The sequence below is a fragment of the Vicugna pacos genome, chromosome 1, assembly GCF_048564905.1.
Source record: "Vicugna pacos chromosome 1, VicPac4, whole genome shotgun sequence".
NCBI lineage: Eukaryota > Metazoa > Chordata > Mammalia > Artiodactyla > Camelidae > Vicugna > Vicugna pacos.
In genome coordinates, this window is record NC_132987.1 from 21938627 (window position 1) to 21962506 (window position 23880).

The following is a 23880-nucleotide window of genomic DNA, read 5'->3' on the forward strand; positions in this document are numbered from 1 at the left end:
CAATGCTTTTCAACATGCAGATCTGTACAAAGGTGACCTAAAATGGGACCTGACCATGAAAAGCAAAGTATCCATATATGGCATAAGAGAACAACCCTAGAAATCACTGATGGGTTGAAAATATTTTATCTCAAGTCCATACTTCCATGGATGCCAAGGGACTTCTGCATTTCCCTGGGGCTAGGAGAGTGTTGTGTAAAATGTTCCAGCAAGGACTTAGGGCCAGGTCATCTCTAGGCCTGAAGATGAGTTGTCTATTTCTGTACATCATTCCGGAGCTCTGATCCTCTAATTTACACCATGGGTTTCAAATGTGATACAAACTTTCATTTCATCCTCTTCCAGGAAACAGGTAAACATCATACATTAAAAAATACTTTTTCCTCCTTCATCCCATAAGCAAAATAAAACAGGTAAAAAACTGGGGAAATACTTGTAACTTATATTACAGACAAAGAGTTAATATCCCTAATAAATTAAGGGCTTCTAAAACTTGAAGAATTAAAGACCAACAGCCTCACTGGAAAAGGGGTATCTTATAAATATTTGATTTTCAAGGAAAAAAATGCACATGTTGCCTAAATGTATGAACAAATGTTCAACCTTACTTATAACAAGAAAAGTACTAAGTCAAACCACAGGGAGATACAAATCCTCACCTATTGTATGGATAAAAACCCAAAATTGTAACAGAATTCTGAATTGGCAAGGTTGTGAAGAACAGATACTGTCATACATGGCTGGTGTGAAAGCAAAATAGTACAAACCTTTGGCAAGGAATTTGGCATCTAGGAAAATTACATATACATTTCAAACTGTTTTTAGAAATCTATCGTAAAGAAATACTGGCAAAATATGAAAAGCTATTAGTTTTAAGGTTATTAACTGTGACACCACTAGTAATGCAAAAGACAGGAAAGAAGCCAAATGTCCATCAACAGACAACAGGCTGAATAAACTATGGAGTATTATGCAGCTATAAAAGAGAATGAGAAGGATCTTTATATGTTGCTAAAGATTATTCTTGAAAACACTGTTAACTAAAGAAGAGCAAGGTGAAGATCTATGTGTATAGTAGTATACAGTAGAGTGTGCTCATGTTTGTGTATTTGCTTAGGTTTAAAAGTAGAAGGGTAAAGTAAAAACCAACCAAAATGGTGGGAAAATTAAGATAGACATGATAGGGTTAGAAGCTAGATTTCTCTTGTTTAGTTCTATGGTTTTCATTTTGGAGTTCTGTAGATAAATTTTAATATAATTTTAAAACAAAAATTAAAAACAAAATGAAACAAATGAACATTATTGTATATTGACCTGCAGCTTAAACATACAGAGGAATTATTTTAAGAACTCTTAAAACAGAGTAATTTTAAAAAATACCTTTATTGTGGTATGATTCCTCTGCAGTAAACTACACTTATTTCAGATGTATAATCTGATGAATTTTGATAAATATATATACCTGTGGAACCACCACCACAATCAAAATAGCCAACATTTCTATCATTCCCCAAGAGGTGCAAATTTTGAATTCTCAATTTATCCCTTCTCACTCCCTTTACCCACTGGTCACCATAAGTTTATTCTCTATGTCTTTGAGTCTGTTTCTATTTTGTAGATAAGTTCATTTGTGTCTTTCTTTTTTTTTAAGAGTCCACATATAAGAAGTCATATAGCATTTTTCCTTCTCCTTCTGGCTTACTTCACTTAGAATGACTATATCCAGGTCTATCCATGTTTCTGCAAATGGTATTATTTTATTCTTTTTTTATGGCTGAGTAATAATCTATTGTATAATTATACCACATCTTCTTTATCCAGTCATCTGTCAATGGATATTTGTGTTGCTTCCATGTCTTGGTTATTACAAATAGTGCTGTTCTGAACACTGGGATGCATGTATCTTTTCAAATTATATTTTCCTCCAGATATATGCTCAGGAGTGAGATTGCTGGATCATATGGTAAGTCTATTTTTAGTTTTTTGAGGAATCTCCATACTGTCCTCCATAGTGGCTGCACCAATTTATATTCCCACCAACAGCGTAGGAGGGTTCCTTTTTCTCCACACCCTCTCCAGCATTTATCATTTGTGGACTTTTTAAAACTTACCACGTGTGAGGTGTTATCTTATTGTACTTTTGATTTGCATTTCTCTAACAATTAGTGATGTTGAGCATCTTTTCATATTCTTGTTGGCTAACTGGATTTCTTCTTTGGAGAGATGTCTATTTAGGTTTTCTGACCATTTTTGACTGGGCTGCTTTTTATTTTGATATTAAGCTGTATGAACTATTTGTGTATTTTGGAAATTAGTCTCTTGTCAGTCACATCATTTGCAAATATTTTCTCCCATTCTGTAGGTTGTCTTTTTGTTTTGTTGATGCTATCCATAGCCGTGCAAAATCTTTTAAGTTTAATTAGATCCCATTTGTTTAATTTTTAATTTATTTCCCTTACTCTAGGAGCTGGTTCAAAAAAACTATTGCTATGATTTATGTCAAAGAGTGATCTGCTTATGTCTTCCTTTAGTAGTTTTATAGTGTTTGGCCTTATATTTAGGTATTTAGAGGATGTTCTAATTTCAGTCTTCTACAGGTAGCTGTCCAGTTTTCCCAGCACCACTTGTTGAAGAGAATATCTTTTCTCCATGTATATTCTTGTCTCCTTTGTCATAGATTAATATATCATAGACCATAAGTATGTGGGTTTATTTCTGGACTTTCTATCCTGTTCCATTGATCTATGTGTCTGTTTTTGTGCCAGTACCATACTGTTTTGATTACTGTACCTTTTAATATAGTCTGGATTCAGGAAGCATGACTCCCCCAGCTCCATTCTCCTTTTTCAAGACTGTTTTGGCTATTCAGGGTCTTTTGTAAAACAGAGTAATTTTAAACTGCTCATCCTAGTGTCATATGTACAAAGGTTAAAAAGAACCACAATGAACTTTTAAGCAGTTTTCAATAATCATATTTTAGTAGTAATGTGTATTATACTGTTGAAAAAATATATTTAAAGGAAGTAAGAAATTATATTAATGTAATAGAAAGAAGAAAAGTAAGAAGAAGAAAAATATAAATGCAAATAAAAATTCAAGGCAGTTAAGTAAAATTCCTGAAATCCTAAATTGGAACTAAAAATATTAATATAAATTTGTGATATTATTTCTCATTCAAAACAAATAAAAATATCTGGAAACAATGAACAATCCAGTAGCAATGAGAACGCCTAGTGCCCACATTTTGGTCTTTAAATACATTTCTCTCTTAGAAAGAACCAAGCTTCTTGGAGAAATGTCTGGTCTATGTCAGAGTACAGGAAACATACAAGATAAGGTTGGAACACCTAATGTTTTTCCAAAACAAGAAATCTATGAAAGATCATTGGGTTCATGACAAAAGGATGCAGGAGAAACTTGAAAAGCCTCCTGGTTGTCAAAGATGGAATATTTTGATCATCAAAAAAGTATAACTATAGTAGTAGATTATAACATATCAACTATGTTTAAATCCATGTGTTGATATGACACTCAAAAAAAGCCAACCCTACCCATATCCTTAGTCATATGTGGAGGATGCTAGGGAAATAACTCATTATTTTGAAAATCAGAAAATTAGTAAATAAACAGAAAAAATCAATAATTTATCCTCATTTTTTTTCCTCAGATAATATCGCAGGGCACTCAAATAATGGATCTGGAAAATTGTTTCTTTTAGGAGAATACCAGCTAATACATGCAAAAGGTAGGATAAAATTAACATACCACTAGTTTGTAACCACTAATAATACTAGACTAAGCAGTAAGCATCAATTGGTTCTAAAGTCGTTCGCTAAAATGGGGAAGTCTGAAATGTGGTTCTCAAACTTTAATGTGTATATAAATCACTTGAGGATATTGTTAAATTCTAGAATTTGATTTAGTAGTTCTGGGGTTGAGCTTGAGACTCTGCTTTATAACAAGCTACCGCATGGTGCCAATCAATACTGCTGGTCAGAGGGCTATTCTAAGAAAGAGAAAACCAGCTCCTGGCACTTAGGAGCTGGCCTGTTATATTAGCTGGGCCTTGTTCTTCTGCTGAATGTGAATAATTTCACAGAAAACATCAGACAAGTTCACTCTGTGAGCATGGATCAAGACAAAAATAAGACTACTACATAATCATATCTGCATAAACACAAATAATGAACACTGTCCAAACCACAAAATTGACCAAAGATCCCCCTATCTTGGCTACTATAAATGGCGCTGCTTCTTTACCAATTGTAGCCTTAGGCTCTATTCAGTCTTTCCTCCTACCGGATAAGACTTACTAAAATGCCCAATTACTCATGCTTCCAGACAGCATCTAATCCAGAGCAAAGCCCCAATTCCTTAAGCTCTCCCTAAAATCACCAAGCATAAGCCCAAGTCCTATAACAAGTCCTTTCTAACACCCTCTGAGAGATCCCATTGTTTCTCTGGTGAGCAGTCTCTTCACTACAATAAACACATCTTGTTCAACTACAGGTGCGTTTTGGTGGTCTTTGCTGCTGGAGTAGCAATTCAGTAGTGTGATGGATCAGGCTGACAGCTGAGTCACTAAACACTAAGCACTTTCCGATATGATTCTATAAAGACTCATAGTAAGCAAGTAATCTTGCCAAAAAAGAGGAACCTGAATCTGATTAAACCTCTAGATTTAATCAACAGTTTACAAGAAATACAGAGGATAGAGGAACATTTTAAGTACCATATTTAATTCAACCACAAGAGAAATTGCCTTTTTCCCCTAACAAATAAGTGACAAGAAAAATAGAAGAGAGGAGGGAACATATAGATTAAAAGAAACTCAATAGTCATAACCATCAATTGTAATGTGTAGCCCTTATTTGGGTCCTAATTTGTACACATTACTACTGAAACTGATAATGATGATGATAATGACAAAAAGACTATTGGGGATATCTGAACAGAGGCTAGCTCTTTGATAATATTTTTTAAATGATTATTAATATTTTTAGGTTTCATATTGACAATGGTAGTTTTTCAAAATATTTACAAATAAAATATGATGTCTGGGATTTGCTTTAACATAATTCAGTCACACTGGGAATACTACAAGAGGGTATAGATAAAAATATTGATCATATTTGATAATTATCATAATTTGATTTGAAGTATATATGATAAATGTTTTTACTATTCTCTCTTAGTTTCAAAAGTTACATAGTAAGTAATTTTCTAAAAATATTTTTTACTATTTAATTCAGCAAATCATTTTTGAAAGAAGTTAAACAGAGAAAATTTAAGGACCATAGTTCAAAATGGCTGCATATTCTAGAGAAATAAACTATAATGAATTTTAAAGAGTCTTTCCCATTACTAAAATTGCTTTCAAAACCATTTTTTGAGAGCTGTTAGAAAGTTCATCTGTTTCTTTTCTTATTTTTTTTTTGTAATCTCTAACATGTATGTCAATTGCAAATAAAGAGGAATAAGGAATTATTATTATGCAGGCTCAGGTGATGGTCTTTAAAGGAACATTCAATTTACATGTTTGACTCTTATAAAGAAGAAAACATTATTTGGGCAATTACCTGGATCTGTAGCAGACATCAGTGAACCAAAAAACAAACAGTCAGTGAAATGAAAGTCTCCATTTTTCAGCTGGTCAGCATATACCATAGCCTTCACAAAGCCATAAATAATTAACCTGTTGAAGAGAAAAATATGATCTTCAAACCTCAAGTTGAATCCTGTATAAACCCATGCAATCATAGCTAACATTCTAATGTGCTTCCTGAAAAAGGATCATTGCCAAGTTACCACTACTCTATCAATTCATGCCATACTAGTTCTCAGTACACTGTCTAAATCTCTTGACTATGAAAGACACTTTTACCAAACATCACAACTCCTTCACTTGGCAAAGGTAACAACATTTTAGAGTATATTTCAATGAAAACAAGATAAGTCTCAAAGATACAAAAAATAATCTGTCAAATATGGCATAGCAAATCAGGCCCACAAATGTGGTGTCCGGCTTAACATCTGTAGATGGCTTGCTTTTCAGGTTGTTTTGTCTGCTAGGAGATGTCTGAAAAGGGTTGAAATTTCAAGTCTCTCAATGAAATGAGATGGATATTATCCGCTCACAGGGGACCATGTCAACCAGCTACTGTACAACAGATGAGTCTGTACTACTGCTGGTGTCAAGACACTTCCACACCAGGTGGAGAATAATCACTGCTAGGTTAGAGTACCTGTAACTTCAGCACACTGTTGAAAATGAACCCTGAAAAGGTTACATTTGACCTTGCAAGGAAAGCTGTTTTTTTCATGAGATTTGCCCTTCTACAGCTTTTAAATTGTATTTAATTATTTAACTGACTGATTTTGTTAAATCCTACTCGAGGAAATACAGAAATTGCTGTACTGGACCATAATAAAATCACTAAAAGTGAGTGTAAGAATCCTTAGAAACTACAGACCCTCAGACCAATAGATGGTGTTCAAGTATTCACATGCATTTAAAGTTAGTTTGTTGAATGAAAAAAATGTTAAAAAAAAAAGTTTGTTGAAAAATGTTCTAGGGCTGTGAGCATGACTAAAAAGAGTATAAATCAGATATTAGAAATTGTAACGTCAATGAGAATGCAGATGCTTCAAATTCTGTTAAAGATTTCTCCGTGAGAGACTATTTTAGACACACCTGCATTTAAATCCAGTTTCTACTACTCACTACCTATGTGATTTTAGGGCATTACTAAAACTTTCTGAGCCTCAATAGCCTTAAGCATGAGGTAGGGATAATAATAATGGTTAGCCCATAGAGTTGTTTTAAAGATTATTTTAAGTAATATAAATTTGGGTTTTGATACATGGTAAATTCTCAATGAGATTATTATTATTATTGCTAATAATAATTATCATTAGGTAATAGTCACTTACTATTTCTACTTCACAAGTTTTAACTCATTTCATCCATGCATTGATCCTATAAGGCAGGTAATATTTGCATTTTACAGATGAGAAAACTGAATACTGGGTGATAAAGTAACTTGCTCAAGGTAACACAGTTGTTAAATTGCTGAAACCAGATTTGAACTGCATTATTTGACTCCAGTTCCCAGGCTTTTAACCACCACATCAGATTGCCTAGACAAACAGTTCTATGTTTTACATTATATGTTATCTCATATAATGTACTCTCAACTAGGCCATAAGGTGGTTGTTCTAGGTAGTACAAAGGGGCAGTAATGGAGTATTCCTAAGAACTTGGGAATAATACTACCTTCTGAGTTGAACTATTAAGACAATTTATAATGGGTTGGAGCACAGAGACCCAACCAACATTGCTGTGAAGAGTGTGGATTCCCATAAGAAAGCCTGAATCTTAACCAGACTGCAGGTATTAACATAACTGAGAAAGACTGTGTGATGGGACACAGCAATGGTTTCTGGCAAGAGGCACAATCATGGCGGGTCACCTACATTCATCCCGGGGAGGCCATTCTGTTGGTTAACAAGGTGTACAGCCTCTGGACAGGTATAGGTTAGTTTCATTCAGCTTATTTGTTTATTCAATAGATATTTATTATTGAACCCCCACTATGTGTCAGGCTCTGTGCTAGGTACTTAAAATACATCAGTGAACAAGACAAAGATTCCTGTGCCTGCAGAGCCTGCATTTTATAGCAAGATAAGTGGCAATAAAAATGATCATAAATATTAATTATACATGTTGTCCACATCACTCTTTGAATTAGACTGCATGTCTGATGAACATTGGGAGATCTGGACAGTCCTGACTTTACCACGGAAATGCTCTCCCATAGTCACCCCCTTCAGTCTCTTTGCATGTTAACCAAGTGTCACCACAGCCCTTTCTCATTTCAGCTACACTTCTAATATGGAGCATCAATAGGCTCTAGAATCAATATAACTTGATGACCTGTGATTCATATCTCTGAATTCTATACTCATTAGTTAATTTTATGGGTTGGGAATCTGAGGCTCAGCATTAAAATGACTTGCCCTATATTGCATAGAACTTATTAGATTGGGTAAGAGTAAAAAAGTATATCCATACATATTATCCAGGCTCAGCAAGGTTATATGGAAACTAGAAGTCTCATACACTATTGATGGAAATAAAATTAAAGTCTTTATAAAAGCCAATTTGACAATTTATTTAAAAATTTTTTTTATATTCTGCAGTTTATTAAATGATTTCCTATAAATTTTGCCAAGAAACTGCTATTATTTATTAATGAAAAATTCAAAGCAATCTAAATGTCCAGTGAATAAATTACAGAAGACACATATGATAAATATGCAACTAATAATACCATGTATGACAGTATATATTAGGCACAGAAAAGTAAATTTATAAAGCAAATTATAAAGTAATAAATAATAATTTCTAATTTTATAAAAATTAAACATACTTAGGCACACACATAAACATAAAAAACTAGAAGCATATAGTCTAAGATGTTAATAGTGGTTATATAATGGAATTAAATGTGACTTTTCTTTTTTGCTTTTCCACATTTTCCAGTTCTTTTAAAATAAGTCATAATAAAAAATAGCAATGCACGTTAGTGAGTGCTGTTATGTGACACAAGAGACATTTATTGTGTCATTCAATCCTTACAATTCTATGAGTTAGGTACTATAATTATTCCTTTTTACAAAGGAGAAAATTAAGATTCAGTGAGGTTAAATAAGTTTCCTAAGGTCACAGAAGTTAGCTTCTGAACCCAGACTTTTGGATGCCAAAGCCTACATAACCACTATTCTGTAAAGCTTTTGAATTGTTTGAAATCAGGAGAAACACACCCCCCCCATACACACTGTTGGTTTTTTTTTAAAGAAAGTAAATGACTTATTCACTCCAAATCAATTCCTGGACACAAAATAACTATATATACAATAGCTTCCCTGAGATAATAACAAAAAAAGGCAAAAAAAGGGAGACCATTTCAGGACGAGCTCAATATATTTTGTTATATTACTAACAATGGTCATTATCACTGGTAATTATAATAAGTAAATAATCAGTGTGCATCTACTAAGTTCCAGGCACTCTGCTATTGATGATAGCTATTGACATTGTTATTATATTATTATAACTAACTAGTTATAACTATATTAACTGGGAGGATAAAAAATGAAACCAAAAGCACCACCATAGTCTCACAGAGTGGTACATTCTAGCAGCACTTCCTAGAAAGTATTTCAGGTGGCTCAGGAGACAGGAAAGATGTAGTCTAATGGGGAGAGGGAGTTCAGTGAAGTCCAGCACATGCAATGCCATGAAGATGGTAGACCCGAGTGAAATGCCCTCCTGGGGTCCGTCTGTGGTTAGGGGCAGCCTGGGCCACAGGGATGGGCAGAAGCAGAACTGCCATATAAAAAGCCAAATTGTTGATAACATTGATTCCAACAGACACCTACTTGATGCTATTCTTTAAAAAGCAGAGTGCTTATGCTATGGAGGATACAAAGGTAAAAATCCATGACCTGCCTTCAAAGAGTAGAGTATCACAGGATGAAAGTCATGTCACTTATGCTAACAGAAAGCACTGGGTAAAAGAGAATTTGGGGAAATGCCCTACACAGTGCTCCACACACTCACTTTATCGAATGCTTGTGACGCACATACTGATTTTAAATTTCATGAGCTTGTTTCACACTATTAAAGCTCCACACCTAAAGACATGTTGCAAAAATGTTTCAAAATAAAATGTTCCAGAAGGCTCAACTGCTTGGATGATTTTTAAGTATGCCATCTTAGTCTTTCTCAGTATTTCTTAAAAAGAATGCAACTTAAAAAAAAATAGTCTTGATCAAGCTATGAATAGATCTACTGGAAAAGGCAGTTTTTGAATTGCTAGAGATAAGCAAGGGAATTGCTGTCAGTTTGGAGACAGCTGTGTGGACCAGGCCTGTTAACTGTCAGAAGAGCCACATCCCTGCCCGTGAAAGCATGTGAAACAGACCATTACATGGAGCCCAATCTGCAGTGGGAAAGCCCAGCACCAACAGGCTCTGGAAGCAACATGAAGACTATAATCTGCATCGAGACTTCTGACTTCTATACTGAGACATTTCCCTTGGATAAGTATCTTTCCTTATTTATTTGCTCACATTTTATGGATAGTTTCAATCTCAACAGTTTCTTTTTTTTTTTTTTCTGGGACACTTGTGTGGTAAGAAATTTTAAGATCTACCTCCTAGCAACTTTCAAATATACAAGGAAGTATGAACTATAGTCACTATGATGTACATTACATCCCCAGAACTTACTCATCTTATAACTAGAAGTTTGCACTCTTTGACTATCTTCACTCAATTCTCCCACCTTACCTCACCCTGTGCCTCTGGCAACCACCAATCTGTTCTCCTTTTCTATGAGAGAACTCATAATTTATTAATGTTGGTATGGATGGGATTGGGAAGGCCTTCTAGACACATTCATTCACTGATGCATTCATTAATTTGTTCATTAAGTCATTCTTCAACAAATAAGTACTCATAGACATAATTCTTTCCCTCAGGGAGCTTATATATTATTGGGGAGCCAGATGTTTAATAACTAATTTATAATTTTATCAATATTGTGGCTAAGTCCTATGGAGAGAAGTACAGATTGCACATGTGCACACTTCGATCAGCTGGGGAACATTAAAGGAGACTATATTTTATAGAAAAGATCACACGTTCAATTTTAGAAATGTTGAGGTTGAGGAGCTGGTGAGCCTGTTGCGTATTCAGAGTTAGACTTAATGACGGGGGTGCTCAAGGGATAGATTTGAGAGCAGAACGGTGTGGTGTATGTTACTGCAGCCTTGGATATGGATGAAAGTGTGACGAGAACATAAAGTGGAAGAGGGCCCATGGCTGAGGCTTGGGAACGCTGGCGTTCAGCATTTGAAGACGAGGTGGAGATGATGAGGAGCAGAGGACATCAAGAATCAGTCAACAGAGACATGAGTATAATTTAGTGGAGAGTCTCAGGTGTCCAGAGAAGAGTGTTTCAAGAAGGAGGGTATGATAAATAGGGATGAATGTTGCCAAGGAGGGCATTTTACTTGGTGTTATTAGGATTGTGGAAGCTAAAGTGGGATTAGAATGGGCTGAAGGGCTCACAGAAAATGAGGAAATTGAGACAGGCAACATACCCATCCTTCCAAGGAGTTTGGCTTATGAAAGGGGACTGGGGTGAGATTTAAGTCGATCTTAGAGACATAAGGAAGAATCTGTGAAGAAGCTCACATCTCATGGCTGCTCACAAACAGGAGTTGCAAAATAATAATTCTGCTTCATCAAGAGTAGTGGCACAAGGTGGTAAATATGAATTTGGGTGAAATTGTATGGACTTTAGAGGGTCTATGGAACCATCAGCTCCTACAGGTGTCAAAGAGATGAGTCTCTTATTTTTTCATTGTTTCTTACTGTATATATATATATAAACACACACATATATAAACACATACATATATATAATAGTAAATACATACAGTATTTACTATCATAAAAGCCTTTACTAAGTCCCACAAGAAATGCAAAGATAAGTGAGGCATAATTTTCTTCTTGAGGAAGGAGAGACAAGTCACATACAAAAGCAGAATATGTGATAGAAGGTGCTAAGTGTCCCAGGAGAGGTACAGATCAAGTGCACTGAGTTCACAGAGGAGCTCTCTTTACTTGGGAACTCAGGAAAGGCTTTGAGAGGAAGATGGCATATTTGCTGAATCTGAAATACACATTTAAGTTAGGAGACTGCCAGCAATGTCTCATCTAAATGCGTGATGTCCAAACTACTGATTTTTTCCCCTAAAATGCAAAACCGTTCCCACTGAAGGTGGTTTCTTTTTGACTCAGTACAAAACCCAATGGGCTAAGAATCAAAACCTTTCCTTTAGCAATCCGGGGAATCATTTGCCATCTGCCACTCACTGCAGAGATGACAGGGAAAGAAAGGCCTGTCCTGACTGAGCTGTGGCTGTACATGTGGCTTGTACCTTGGCACCCAGTATGGGGCGTTGTTGCCCCAAGAAGGCTTTTGTTACTGAATCAGGTGTTAAGATTTCACAAACTAGGTGACCTCTTTGGCCCATTCTATTTTTCCCACCAGTCTGAAGACTTTGTTCCTTCTGTTTTATTGAAAGTTGGGGAGAAGAGGGTGAAGGAATCAATTGGGTGGCTTGTGGGCATGTTAACAGAAAATAGGGGATCAGGTGAAGCCCCACTCAGCTTGGCTATGGTGACAAGTGAGCCCCTGACCAGTTCCTGAATCAGATATCTTGCACAAGGAACCAGGAAGACTGCACACTGCCTGCCCTTTATCCTCTCTCCTCTGAAAGGGGTAGAGAGAGACAGTCTTTAGAGGAAGAGAAAGGTTGCATCCAACTATTCTGTCCCTAAAAGTATAAAGGAGGCTGTTTAGAGAATGGGATGGGGTAGGAGGAAGGGGATAAATGAGGGAGGGTTCATTGTCAAAGGCACAAATGTGTGTGTTGAGGTTGGGAAATTCTATGCCAGGACATTCGACCACTCAAAAATTTTTGTTTGCAACAGCCATCACCAAGACAACTGCACTTCCACAGTTCTCTCTATCCATGTCCTCTACTTTTTTCTTAGCTACCAACATCATGAAACCGTAATTCTTCTCAAGACACTTAGTCTGTCATTGGGCAGCAGGCTCTCTGGCTCTGAGATTTTAAGAAGGAATAACAGTAATAGGAATAAGGAGGAGGAGGTATAGCTTAATGGTACATGCATGCATGCTTACCATGCATGAAGTCCCAGGGTTCAATCCCCAGCACCATCACTAAAAAAAAATTAATAGGAATAAAAATGGGGGGATGGGGAAGGGAATGAACATTTTAACATTTGTTGAGTTCTACTCTGTATTAGGCCCTATGTTAATGCATTTTATATATTTTTCGAATCACACACACACACACACACCCCCCCCAGTTAGTTGGGCAGCTATCATGAATCTTATTTTACAGACAAGGAAATCCAGCAAATGATAGAAATGAGATTTAAATACACGTTCCTTTCTATATTTTACTATTGGACACTAAGTAGAAAATTTACGATATCTTTGCCTTGGCTTTCCAAATTTAAAAAGTCAATTACTATATTATTTGCTTCTGGTAGAATGTTTTTGAAATGATACATAATAAGATCAGCTTTTTGAGGGTCAGGAATGGCCTAGAAGACCTTGCTTTTAGGCATCAAATTTGGCTATAAGAGGATATGGAAAGTACCATGCCTTCCATGATTTTCCCTTTAAGCCAGTTCTATATCAGACTTTCTATGGGCCTAGAAGAAAACATGGTCACCATGTTTCTTGTTTGTTTGTTTTTCAAAAATAGAGAGGCTGCAGAGAGGAGGTTGTGATGAAATACACTATTCTTTAACCGTGGCTGGGGTCTAGGGCTCTGGGATCTTGAGACCCTTGCAACAAAGTTAAATGAGTCCATTTTCCCACATACTCTACTGACCACTGGCCTATCAACTCACCACCTTCTTGGGCCTCCCCTGGAGGCCCTCCAGAAATCTATGTAGCTGCCTGCAGTGAATCAAGCCTCCCTCCTGTTAAGTGCTTCACAGCTGTTAAAGGAAATGTGATATAAATCCCAAGCATGAATATGGAACAGGCGTAAGTGGCAATGTTGAAATGCAGTAGGAGGTTCAGATCTACTGAAAGGTGAACTAAGCACAGTATTGAACTTAACCAGGCGTCCTGATTGCGTGTCTACTTATATCCACTTTCTGGGAGCATGCTGGCTCATTCAGAGGTGAAAGGGGATCACTTCTGGGAAGACTGAGAGGAGCAACGAAGGCAGTGTAGGACTCAGTCACACTCACCAAAGGCATCCTGCACCCCAAACGACAACCTCCCTTGCAGAGCTTGTCAGTCTGGGTCAGCATTCTGGAATGCATGAGTAATCATAGCTCTGCTCCTCTCTCTACAGCCTGGGGATCCTGCCTTCTCCCTTCAGAACCCCACGCTAGTGCTTACTGGATATATTCACTGCTCTCTTGTCTCCACCCCTCTTTCAACTTGTATCACCACTGTCCATCCTCTGACGTGGTTAACACAGCTCTTGCCTTTATTTCATCCAGATTTTAAATTCCACTCATGCATTCTTTGTGTGTCCATCTTATCTGACCAATGTAAAGAGAGATGGCACCTCTGGGCTGTGCTGCCTTCTGCCCTCTCTGTTCCCCTCTGCATTCTACACATACTACCCAGCGTTGCTAGATGCTAAGATAAACCTGATGTGGCTTATGTCCTTTAGGAGCTCATAGCTTAGGAGAAGGGATAAGCAACATGTATAAATAACTGGACTACTATGTGAGAAATAAGCAGTTTGGAAGAAACCTAAAGATAAAGTGGTATGGGGTTGAGGGGAGGAAAGGAGAACCATGGTCTGGGGGAAGAAAGCATTGGAGGTGAATCTTTCTTGAAGGGCCGATGGGGTGAGACACGAGTTGTGGTAGGAGAAGGAGGAAAAGGAGGTGGTCACTAAGGAGTAACAAGGGCCACCAAAGCAACACATGAGGTGATGGATTTTTCCGCTATGAATTGCTATATAGTCTAATTCAGTGGTTTTTAAATTCTGCTGCATATCAGAATTGCATGGGGAGCTATGAAAATCATGATGCCCAGGCTACATCCCAGACCAAGTGAGTCAGAATCTCTGTAGGTGGGACCCAGACATCAGTATTTTTTTAAATTTTTCCATTAGTCCAATATGTAGCCAGGATCTAGAACAAGGGTTCTAAATCACCACATCATGTCTGTAATGTCCAGACCAATCACCTGAGGATCAGCAGGTCTGGAATGGGCCTGAGATTCTGCATTTCTAATGAGCTCCCAGGTGCCAATGCTGCTGGTCCCATGCCACACCCTGAGTAGGAGACTCTAAATGAGGAGGCTGCTAACTAAGCAAAATCGCTCAGCCACTTGTGTACATTCTAGCCCTGATGGTAAGTTCCTTAAGGGGGCAGCACTTTGAATTCACAAATAGAGCTTGCCTGAGATGTAATTAATACAGGTTCACATGCAGATAAGCACCTAAATCCCACGGCTTGGTGACTTGGTCTCCCTGCTGATTTGTGACTGAGTGGTGAGGATTATTGAATAGCATGTGAGGATTCTAGTTTTCAATTTGGAGCTTCTTGTAGAAGAAAATTTAAAAAGAGGTGGGGAAGGGGAAGTGAAAGAATGTCTCTCCCACTAAAATGTAAAATTTAACAGACTTCCATTATGCCTTTGATCTACAGCTCCATGGAGACTTCTTTCCTAGGTAGAGACCCACCCTTCACTGACACAGGGAAAGTGCTGGATGACTGCTTTAGTCTCATCACATCTGAGACTGGTCACTGCAAAGTTCTACTGAGTTTTCAAAAGTGGTAAAAGGAATCCTCAAGCTTTTCTTTCTAAATGTGTTTTTTTTTGTCAATCCTAGCAGAAATTTACAGGTTTGTTAAAGGAATACTGTGACTATTAAATGAAATAACAGGTTTCTTTGCTTTGGACTGAACTATATCAAATCAGAAACTCTGATTAGTAGCACAAATATGTATGTGTGTATTACACATGCACACGCACATATATACATAAATATGTAGACATACACACACACACACACACACTCACACATATAATCTTTGACCAATAACAAGTAAGGAAGCTTGGACAAAATATCTCCAACTATGAAACTCATCCAGGCTAAAGCAGCAACAGACGGCCAGATGCCCTGCATGGTCAGGCCCTGGCCACTCCTTTTCACCTTTAAACACATGTGCATGACTGTTGCCTCATCTGCTCTCACCCTTCCCAGGAGGTGGATGAAATAAAAGTCCATCATTCTCTTTTCACAGATGAAGTAACTGCCACAAGGAGCTTAGAGGCCTATGCACCACTTCACAGCCTTTATTCCACTATTTTCCCTCAGGTGCGAAATTGAAACCCCTTGGAATCAGTTGCTTAGACCAGGAAAAAAAAGAAAAACTTAAAAGTTATTCAACGCAGAATCTCTATTTAAAAACATAAAAACCACGACCCACCCAGGTTAATGACTTGGTCAAAGTCACACTGAACCTGGTTGGTAGAGGAGATAGGACTGGAATGCCAGTTTTCTCCTAAAGAGATATCACTAGAACTGGCAGATTCCACAGACGCTCTGCTGCCTGGGATTTCAGCAAAGGGAATAAAGCCTGGGATTTGAATATAATTTGCCTAATTTACTATTCCCAGAAAACTTCTCATCTCTTTTCATATTCCCTAAAGCATATTTATGTTCTTCAGCTGTACCATTTGGAACCCTAAAGCCAACTGCTGGTTGTAATCGAATGTAAATAGCAAGAAAATGCAACTCTCCAGATTTTTCCCCAATCAGATCAATTTTCCAGCAAGCAGCAAGCTCATAAATAATGTAGATGTTTAAAACATATTTAGCTCAGTGTAAGATGTTACACTATTTACTGTTTAATTGATGGCTTTAAAATATATTACCATTATTGGTGATAAGATAAAATGAACCATTTATCTTATGAGTGATGAAAATCAAACATTAATTCCTTGGCCTGATTCTTCCTCTTTCAACCATGTCAATATATTTTTGAAAACTTTTTGATCTAGAATGGAGAGTTTCAAAATGGCCTGTTTTGCTTATGATGCATGTAATACAACTTCTTACTTGAAATTCCTTTGTAGTTATAAAGTGAATTTCTTTCGCAATATTTCAAATCACTTTTCAGAGCCCAGAGACATTGTTCTCATGGGCTTTTCTTCTAATAACAGAGTTTACCAACTAATCAAATATAGAAGAAATCACCAAAGTGATTTAGAGAACAAGAAAACAATAAAATATTTAATCCCATAAGGTAATTAAGTATTCCTTTACAGAGCCTGAGCTTTGAGATCACTGCTGCTGCTTCCCATCACTCCAGCAGCACAAACATTTGCTGAAAAAAGATCATTTGGTTTGCTAAATCTTGCTACTCCCAAGTGTCCCTGTCATAATATTAACTGACCAGACTTCAGGGCTAGATCTACATTAGGCCAGCCTGCACAATCTATGAGAACATTTCTGACAAATCACCCAGTTATCTGGTCTATACAACACCAGACAAATGATAGAACTTACTCTTCATCTGTGCCCCTACTTACTGTCTACTAACCCCCATCCACTTGACAAATGGACTGGCTTTACACTATTAGGCACTGAACTGAAGGGTAGACAGTTTGGCATATGCCCATGTGATTTGAGTTGAATTTTAGCAGTAAGACATAAAATGGTGGTTTGAACCAACTACAGATGATTCATCCAAGTAAATGGATGAATTAAGAGTTAATGATTTGATTTCTTAACAACTCCATTCCTCTGGAGAATAAAACATCTGTTATTACCAAGTGTAATCTCTAAAACCACAACATAGAAGGAGTAAGTGTCTTCTTCTTTATAAAAGTGAGTTTCAGAGACAGAGGTAAGAATCAAGTTTATATGTGAAGTCATACAATGCACTGTTTTTAAAATTGAAGTATAATCAGTTTACAATGTTGTGTCAATTTCTGGTGTACAGCACAGTCATACATGAATATACATATGTTTGTTTTCATATTCTTTTTCACTTTAAGCTACTACAAGATATCAAATATAGTTCCCTGTACTATACAGTATAAACTTGTTTATCTATTTTATATACCAGTCAGTATCTGCAAATCTCAAACTCCCAATCTATCCCTTCTCACCCGCTTCCCCCCCGGTAACCATAAGTTTGTTTTCTATGTCTGTGCCTCTGTTTCTATTTTACAAATAAGTTCATTTGTCTTTTTTTTTTTTTCGATGAGTGATATCATACAGTATTTTTCTTTCTCTTTCTGGCTTACTTCACTTAGAATGACAATCTAATGACAATCTCCAGGGGCATCATGTTGCTGCAAATGGCATTATTTTATTATTTTTTATGGCTGAGTAGTATTCCATTGTATAAACATACCACAACTTTTTTATCCAGTCATCCGTCGATGGACATTTAGGTTGTTTCCATGTCTTGGCTATTGTAAATAGTGCTGCTATGAACACTGGAGTGCAGGTGCCTTTTTGAATTAAGGTTCCCTCTGATATATGCCCAGGAGTGGGATTGCTGGCTCATATGGTAAGTCTAGTTTTAGTCTTTTGAGGAATATCCATACTGTTTTCCACAATGGCTGCACCAAACTGCATTCCCACCAACAGTGTAAGAGGGTTCCCTTTTCTCCACACCCTCTCCAGCATTTATCATTCATACAATACACTTTTAATTGAGCACCTACTATATACTCAGCACCCTGTAGGTGCTGGGCATAAAATGAAAAAAAAATAATGGGCATTCTACTCAGGTATGTAGAGAAGTAAACAGACTGTTGAAATCAATTATGGTAAATGCCTCTGCCACTTTCTAGCTCTTTGATACTAGGCAAGTTATCTATCTCATCTTCCCCTCAGTTTCCTTGTCCATAAAATAGATATAATAGTCCTCCTTTTGTGTTATTACTAGAGAACCACTGCTGAATGATCCCAAGGATTCTTTAGTTCTTCCAGCTATCACTTTTGTCAGGAAACACAAAAGGCCACTTAGCGCTAACATGTCCCTCAGAGAATCAGCAAACCAGGAGGCTCAGATTTGGAGCTACCAAGAGAAGCTTTTAATAGGTTGTTTTAAACATAGAAACATACATTTTTCATCTAATTTCACAATAGAAAGTTGCTAAGAACTCGTTGGCAAAGAGAATACTCCTTTAAATGTTTCTTAATACCAGATCTAGTGTTGTCAGCCCAGCATACATCAGAGAGACTGCCTCTGCTGACACCACCACATCCAATTTCAGGTGCCCTGAAGAAAATAGGCAAGTAGCCAAGCAGAAGATGGTGAAGGGAGGCTTGCCAGGAAGCCACAAATAGCTTAATAGGTTTGGTCATCTACATAATGAAAATAATCAAATAAATATCACAAAATTCCCAAAGCCTAGTGACTTGACAAGAGAAGATAATATGAGAGGACAGATGTATAGCAAAAGAAGTAGTGGAGGGAAAAGATATTGTATCAGTGGATGTATATTTGTGTAGGTCTTGAGACATACTAATTTCACTGTATTCAACATTGGTCAGATCTCAGCTAAAATATTTTCTTATTCAAAATATCCCACTGGAAAATACCTCTTAAGACACTGAGGGGTCAGAAACATGTTAAATGGGCAAGAGATGAAGAGCTGGGTTTGCTACCTGAAGAAGGCCAAGAAGCAACGTGGCATCCAGAGTTTAGAACAGGAAGGTGATCATAAGAAGTAAGAAAGAGAACTTAATCTGTGTTCCTCCAGAAAATCAGGGAAAAAATGGTGGGGGGGTGGACATTACAAAGAGTCAGATCAGCTTATTGAACAACTATTCAAAGAATGAGGTAGAAATGCACTATTGTGGGAGGTAGTGAATTTCCTTCCCTGGAGGCATTTAAGCATTCCTTAAGTATTCTACTAAAAGGATACTAGTTTATTATATAAAAAAAGATGAAGGCATACTTGAGGAGTGAACTTGGGAGGTAGAACTAAATACATTTTAAGGTAGTTTCAAACTCAAACTTTATGATTTTATAAAATCTGAAAAAAAAATCTTATTTTTTTCAGTAAAAGCAAAGACCAAGAGCAGATGATGGGAAACTCTGTAATTCACAATATTTTCTAGCATTTAGTCAGTTATCAAAGTCAAAATAAAGACAAGTTTGACAGGACCCAAAGTCTGGCACCAGGAACTGCTTTTGTTAATCAGCACTCTTTTCCTAACTTGACAGTAGCTTCTTCACAAATGCTTACTCTGAGATTAAAATGAAAATACATGAAGTTATCCTTGTCTGTGTCAATACCTCAACCTTCCTAGGAGAGGGGAGGAATATTCACAAAACTCATTTAATTCCCCCCAAGACTGGGGAATAACTCACTTTTTTTTTCCCAGATGACTCTAACAGGATGTCTAGCAGCCTCTCTACCACATCTAATACCCAGGCTCTTGTTCTGGCTTCTAAGATGATGAGTAGGTACCTTAAACTCAGTAGCTTTAAGCCTGAACACAAGATCTTATCCATAACCCTGGGGTTGCTCCAGTGTCTCTTTTCTTAGCAAAGGCAGCATCTCCTACTCAGAAAACTGGAGGTCATCTTAGACACATGTTCTACCTCCTCGCCATGCCCCTCCCCATAGGCAACTCATCACTAAACTGCTATTTCACTCTTGAACTGATTTCAGATATATCCACCATCTAGCCTAGACTACATCTCCTCTGGATATTCCTATGCCTGCTGAAATAGTTTCCTTGTATCCCCTCACTTGCTACCAATGTATTGCCAGAATCATTGTAAAACACAAATCTGACCGTGTATCTCCATGTTCAAAATCTTTTCATGACTTCCCATTGCTCTTAGATTAAATGCCAAAATACTTGTGGTGGCTATTCCTCTCCAGATCCATTCTCTTTTCTTTCCACCCTGCTCTGTGCCCCAAGAGGCTACCATGTATGGGCTCTATCACTTGGCTCCCTTATTCTCTAGATTTTGGTTAGATTTGACCAATGAGTCAGTGGGGTAAAGGGACACTGGCAGGAGATCAGAGTGGGAAAGAAGTGTCAGAGTGGGATATTTATTCTTTATTCTTTCAGTTCTCTCCCTTCAGGGTTTATATGGGCTCTTTGTCCTTCAATAAAGGTCACAACTCCATTCAGTTGGTCCTGTCCACACAGATCTCATCTCAAGTTCTAGTATCACCTCATTCCTTCCCCCCTCAGATTATGATGCCCCACTGTTAGTAGCCTTGGAAACTGGACTATCCTTACAGTTTTTCTTTGCCCTGCCCACATCTTTTAAATAGTTCTCAAACATCACTCTTGCAGGACACTATTCTGGATCCTCCTGCAAGAGTCAGATCTGCTTAACAGATCTTTTAATAATGCTTATACTTCTTCATAGAACTCACCATAGAATTAAAAGAGTAACTGTGTAGCAGACTGTCTAATCTCTGTCCTTCCTCCTAGGAAGAGGGTAGGGACCATCTCCATAGTAGCCATTCCCAAATCCCTAGAACACTTACACACAAGTGCTCAATAATTATCTATCAAATGAGAGCACTGGTGAGAGTGGAGAAGAAAAAAAGATAGAAAGGAGGGACAAGGTGGGAGTGAAAGAGCTCCAGTCAGAGCCAACAGAGCCATCACCCACCAAGGACTTCCACGCTATAAGGCCAAGAAGTGAGGGCAGCAGAGACTGTCCTCTTGTTGTAGAAAAGCTGGGGGAGATATGACATCAGAAAGTTGTTTGGCAGGATACTTTTCACAAAGAGATTGTTTGTCAAAGAAGATATCTTCAATTAAATGCATTTTCATAATGTGAGGTTTATCCCCAAAAGAGTAAGTCACTTCCTGTTACTGCACGCTAAGCCACCATACAGCAACTTAGCTGGATTTGGCACAGCTGTTACCTGGAGTTATTTTCAAAAGAGAAATGGCGTTTTTTTCTTCAAGGCTCAAATGTCAATATTTTTCAGAAAAACCACCTACTTAATTTCTTATTAAGTATTACCTGTTAATTATCAGCTCACATAAAAGAAGAGATTAATTAAAGAGTCTCATCCCAGACTCCTGACAAGTGGAGAAGTGGCCACCAGTGCCCAGAAGCCTATGCTGAACTCAGGCAAGTCTCTCCTGTTACGTGGTTGTGAGAGGAGGAAGGACACTCCAGAGAAGCATCCTATGGGAGTACAAGGTCAAGGTTTGGAAATCAGACCAGAATGAAGTTGTCAGCTCAAATGGTGTTGGGCAAAGGCTAAGGCAAAACAAAACAAAACAAAACAGAAAACAAGTAAGATGATGGCCAAGGGGGAGGTGGTAAGTAAGGGAATGTGCAAAAGGCAGAGGGAAAAAAAGGAGAGAGAATTGTAGAACGAAAGTGAAAGAGGTTGCTAAAGCCCTTTATGTGGTTCTCTTGCTGTTGGCTTGGAGGTCTGGGAGGTCGATGGAGAGCAACAGCCCTGTTTTCTCCAACCACAATTGGTGAGACCAGGAAAGGGGCAAAGGAAGATGGGAAGAGATGGGGGAGAGAGGACTGCAAATAAACCACAACATTCAGCTGCCTGTCTGTAGCTTTTAGAGCTTAATAAAGCCTCCTTTGGTGCCTCCTAGGATGGGTGAACCGTGGTGAAGCCCCCTTCCAGAACATCAGAGTTGTCCTTACACTAACCATCACCTTAAACTGATATCAGGGCTTCTCAAATTCTGATGTGCAGACCAGTCACTTAGGAACCTGGTTAAAATGGAGACACTAATTCAGGAGGTCTGGGGTAGGGCCGGAGATTCTGAATTCTAATTCATTCAGATTTGAATACGGTGATATGAATACTGCTGGTCAATGGACCACATTTTAAGGAGCAAGGTCATAAACTACACACATGGTATCATTTTCCAATGAATAGTGCTTTCTCAGCGTGGCTTCTCTCTTTCATTCCTCACCTACCACAGAGCAGCAGTTGAGTGTCTTGAAAATTGTTAGGATTAGTAGCTAATAGTAAAAGATGACAAATAAAAATTTAGACTATGAAATTCTCCTGGAAAATAACATCTAGCAATGTTGGACCATTGTTCCCTCATGGAAACAACCCACTGGAACTGGGTGGTGGCTGCCCGCTTCTGCTTTGCCACAGTCTGAACTACTCTTACATCTAGGTGGCTCCAATCTTTTACATGCCCTGCCTCATCCCCCTCTGCATTTGTGTCTGTGAATTCTGATATACTAGTTTGAACTGAGATGCTCCCTGTTTTTTGAAAGATAATTTTGCTTCCAGACAAGTCTTTTTAGTTACCAACATAATTCTCCATTTTAGGGAGCTATGTCACTGGTATTGAGGAGGCAAACAAGTCCAGAAAGAACACATCTTCTATGGACAGGTGGCCTTATCCATTTGCAGATAAAGAGAGAAAACATGATTAGTTGAATCAACAGCGGCAGGGTTAGTAGGTCCACACATCACAATGCAGATGTACCATTCTCAAGCGGTAAGAATTAAGCAGCTAATCATGTTCAATGAAGGCAGAAGGATCCAGATGGTGATGGAAAGTTCAAGCCACAGAAGTTAAAGATCAAATAGGTTACAGGGAGATAAACAAGGGAGAAAAGAATGACTGAAGCTGAGAAGAAAAAATAGATAGCGAGTGCATCCCACCTAGGCCATTTCTTAGGAATTGGCACGTTTACAAGCCTCTGACGTGAAAACATTAAAAACAAAAAGAAACATTCACAGGGAACAACATAAAGCTGAAATAACTCCTTTTTCCTGCTTGCAATCTTTGGATGTGCAAGCTCGCCTACTGGTTTGATTTGCACTGTTTACTTACATTTTTCTGTTCTCCTTACGTATTTCTCTCCCCCACACATTCGATTTGGAGAAGAAACTCAGGGGAAAATGTTTTCCTTGCATAATTCGTCCTTGTTTTTGTTGAAACCATATCCAGCAGAGTCCTCACAGAGGGAACATTTCTGCCCTTGTTATAGAATCAAGAGCTTTGAATGAAAAGGGCAGGCAGCACAGTGCCAGGGAGCCTGGATCAGGTTCAGCCAGGTCCCTGCTGTACCAGCACCTCTCACTTGGAGCTGAGCCCCTCACGGGGTGAAATGCCTCCCCCTCCTTCCCAGCTCGTTCCCACTCCCCACCTGGACAGGCAGGCTCTGCTGTTGCCCTTGAGCCCCGCATAGCTTTCCTGCAAGGGGCCCAGGCCCAGCTCTGCAGCAGCTCACCTGGCTCAGCCCGCCCAGGTGGTATCACATGGATCGAAACGTTCCTTATCTTTT

At 38.1% G+C, this 23880-nt stretch overlaps 1 protein-coding gene across 11 annotated transcripts in view; it reads right to left on the bottom strand.

Annotated features, from left to right (window-relative positions):
• Positions 1-23880, bottom strand: part of SLC9A9 (solute carrier family 9 member A9) — a 599624-nt gene that overhangs the window by 351539 nt on the left and 224205 nt on the right. For all 11 annotated transcript variants that reach the window (XM_072958726.1, XM_072958712.1, XM_072958718.1 and 8 more), the window contains one exon: positions 5580-5695. In XM_072958726.1, coding sequence (XP_072814827.1) covers positions 5580-5695 — 116 coding nt within the window. The remainder of the gene's footprint in view (positions 1-5579; positions 5696-23880) is intronic.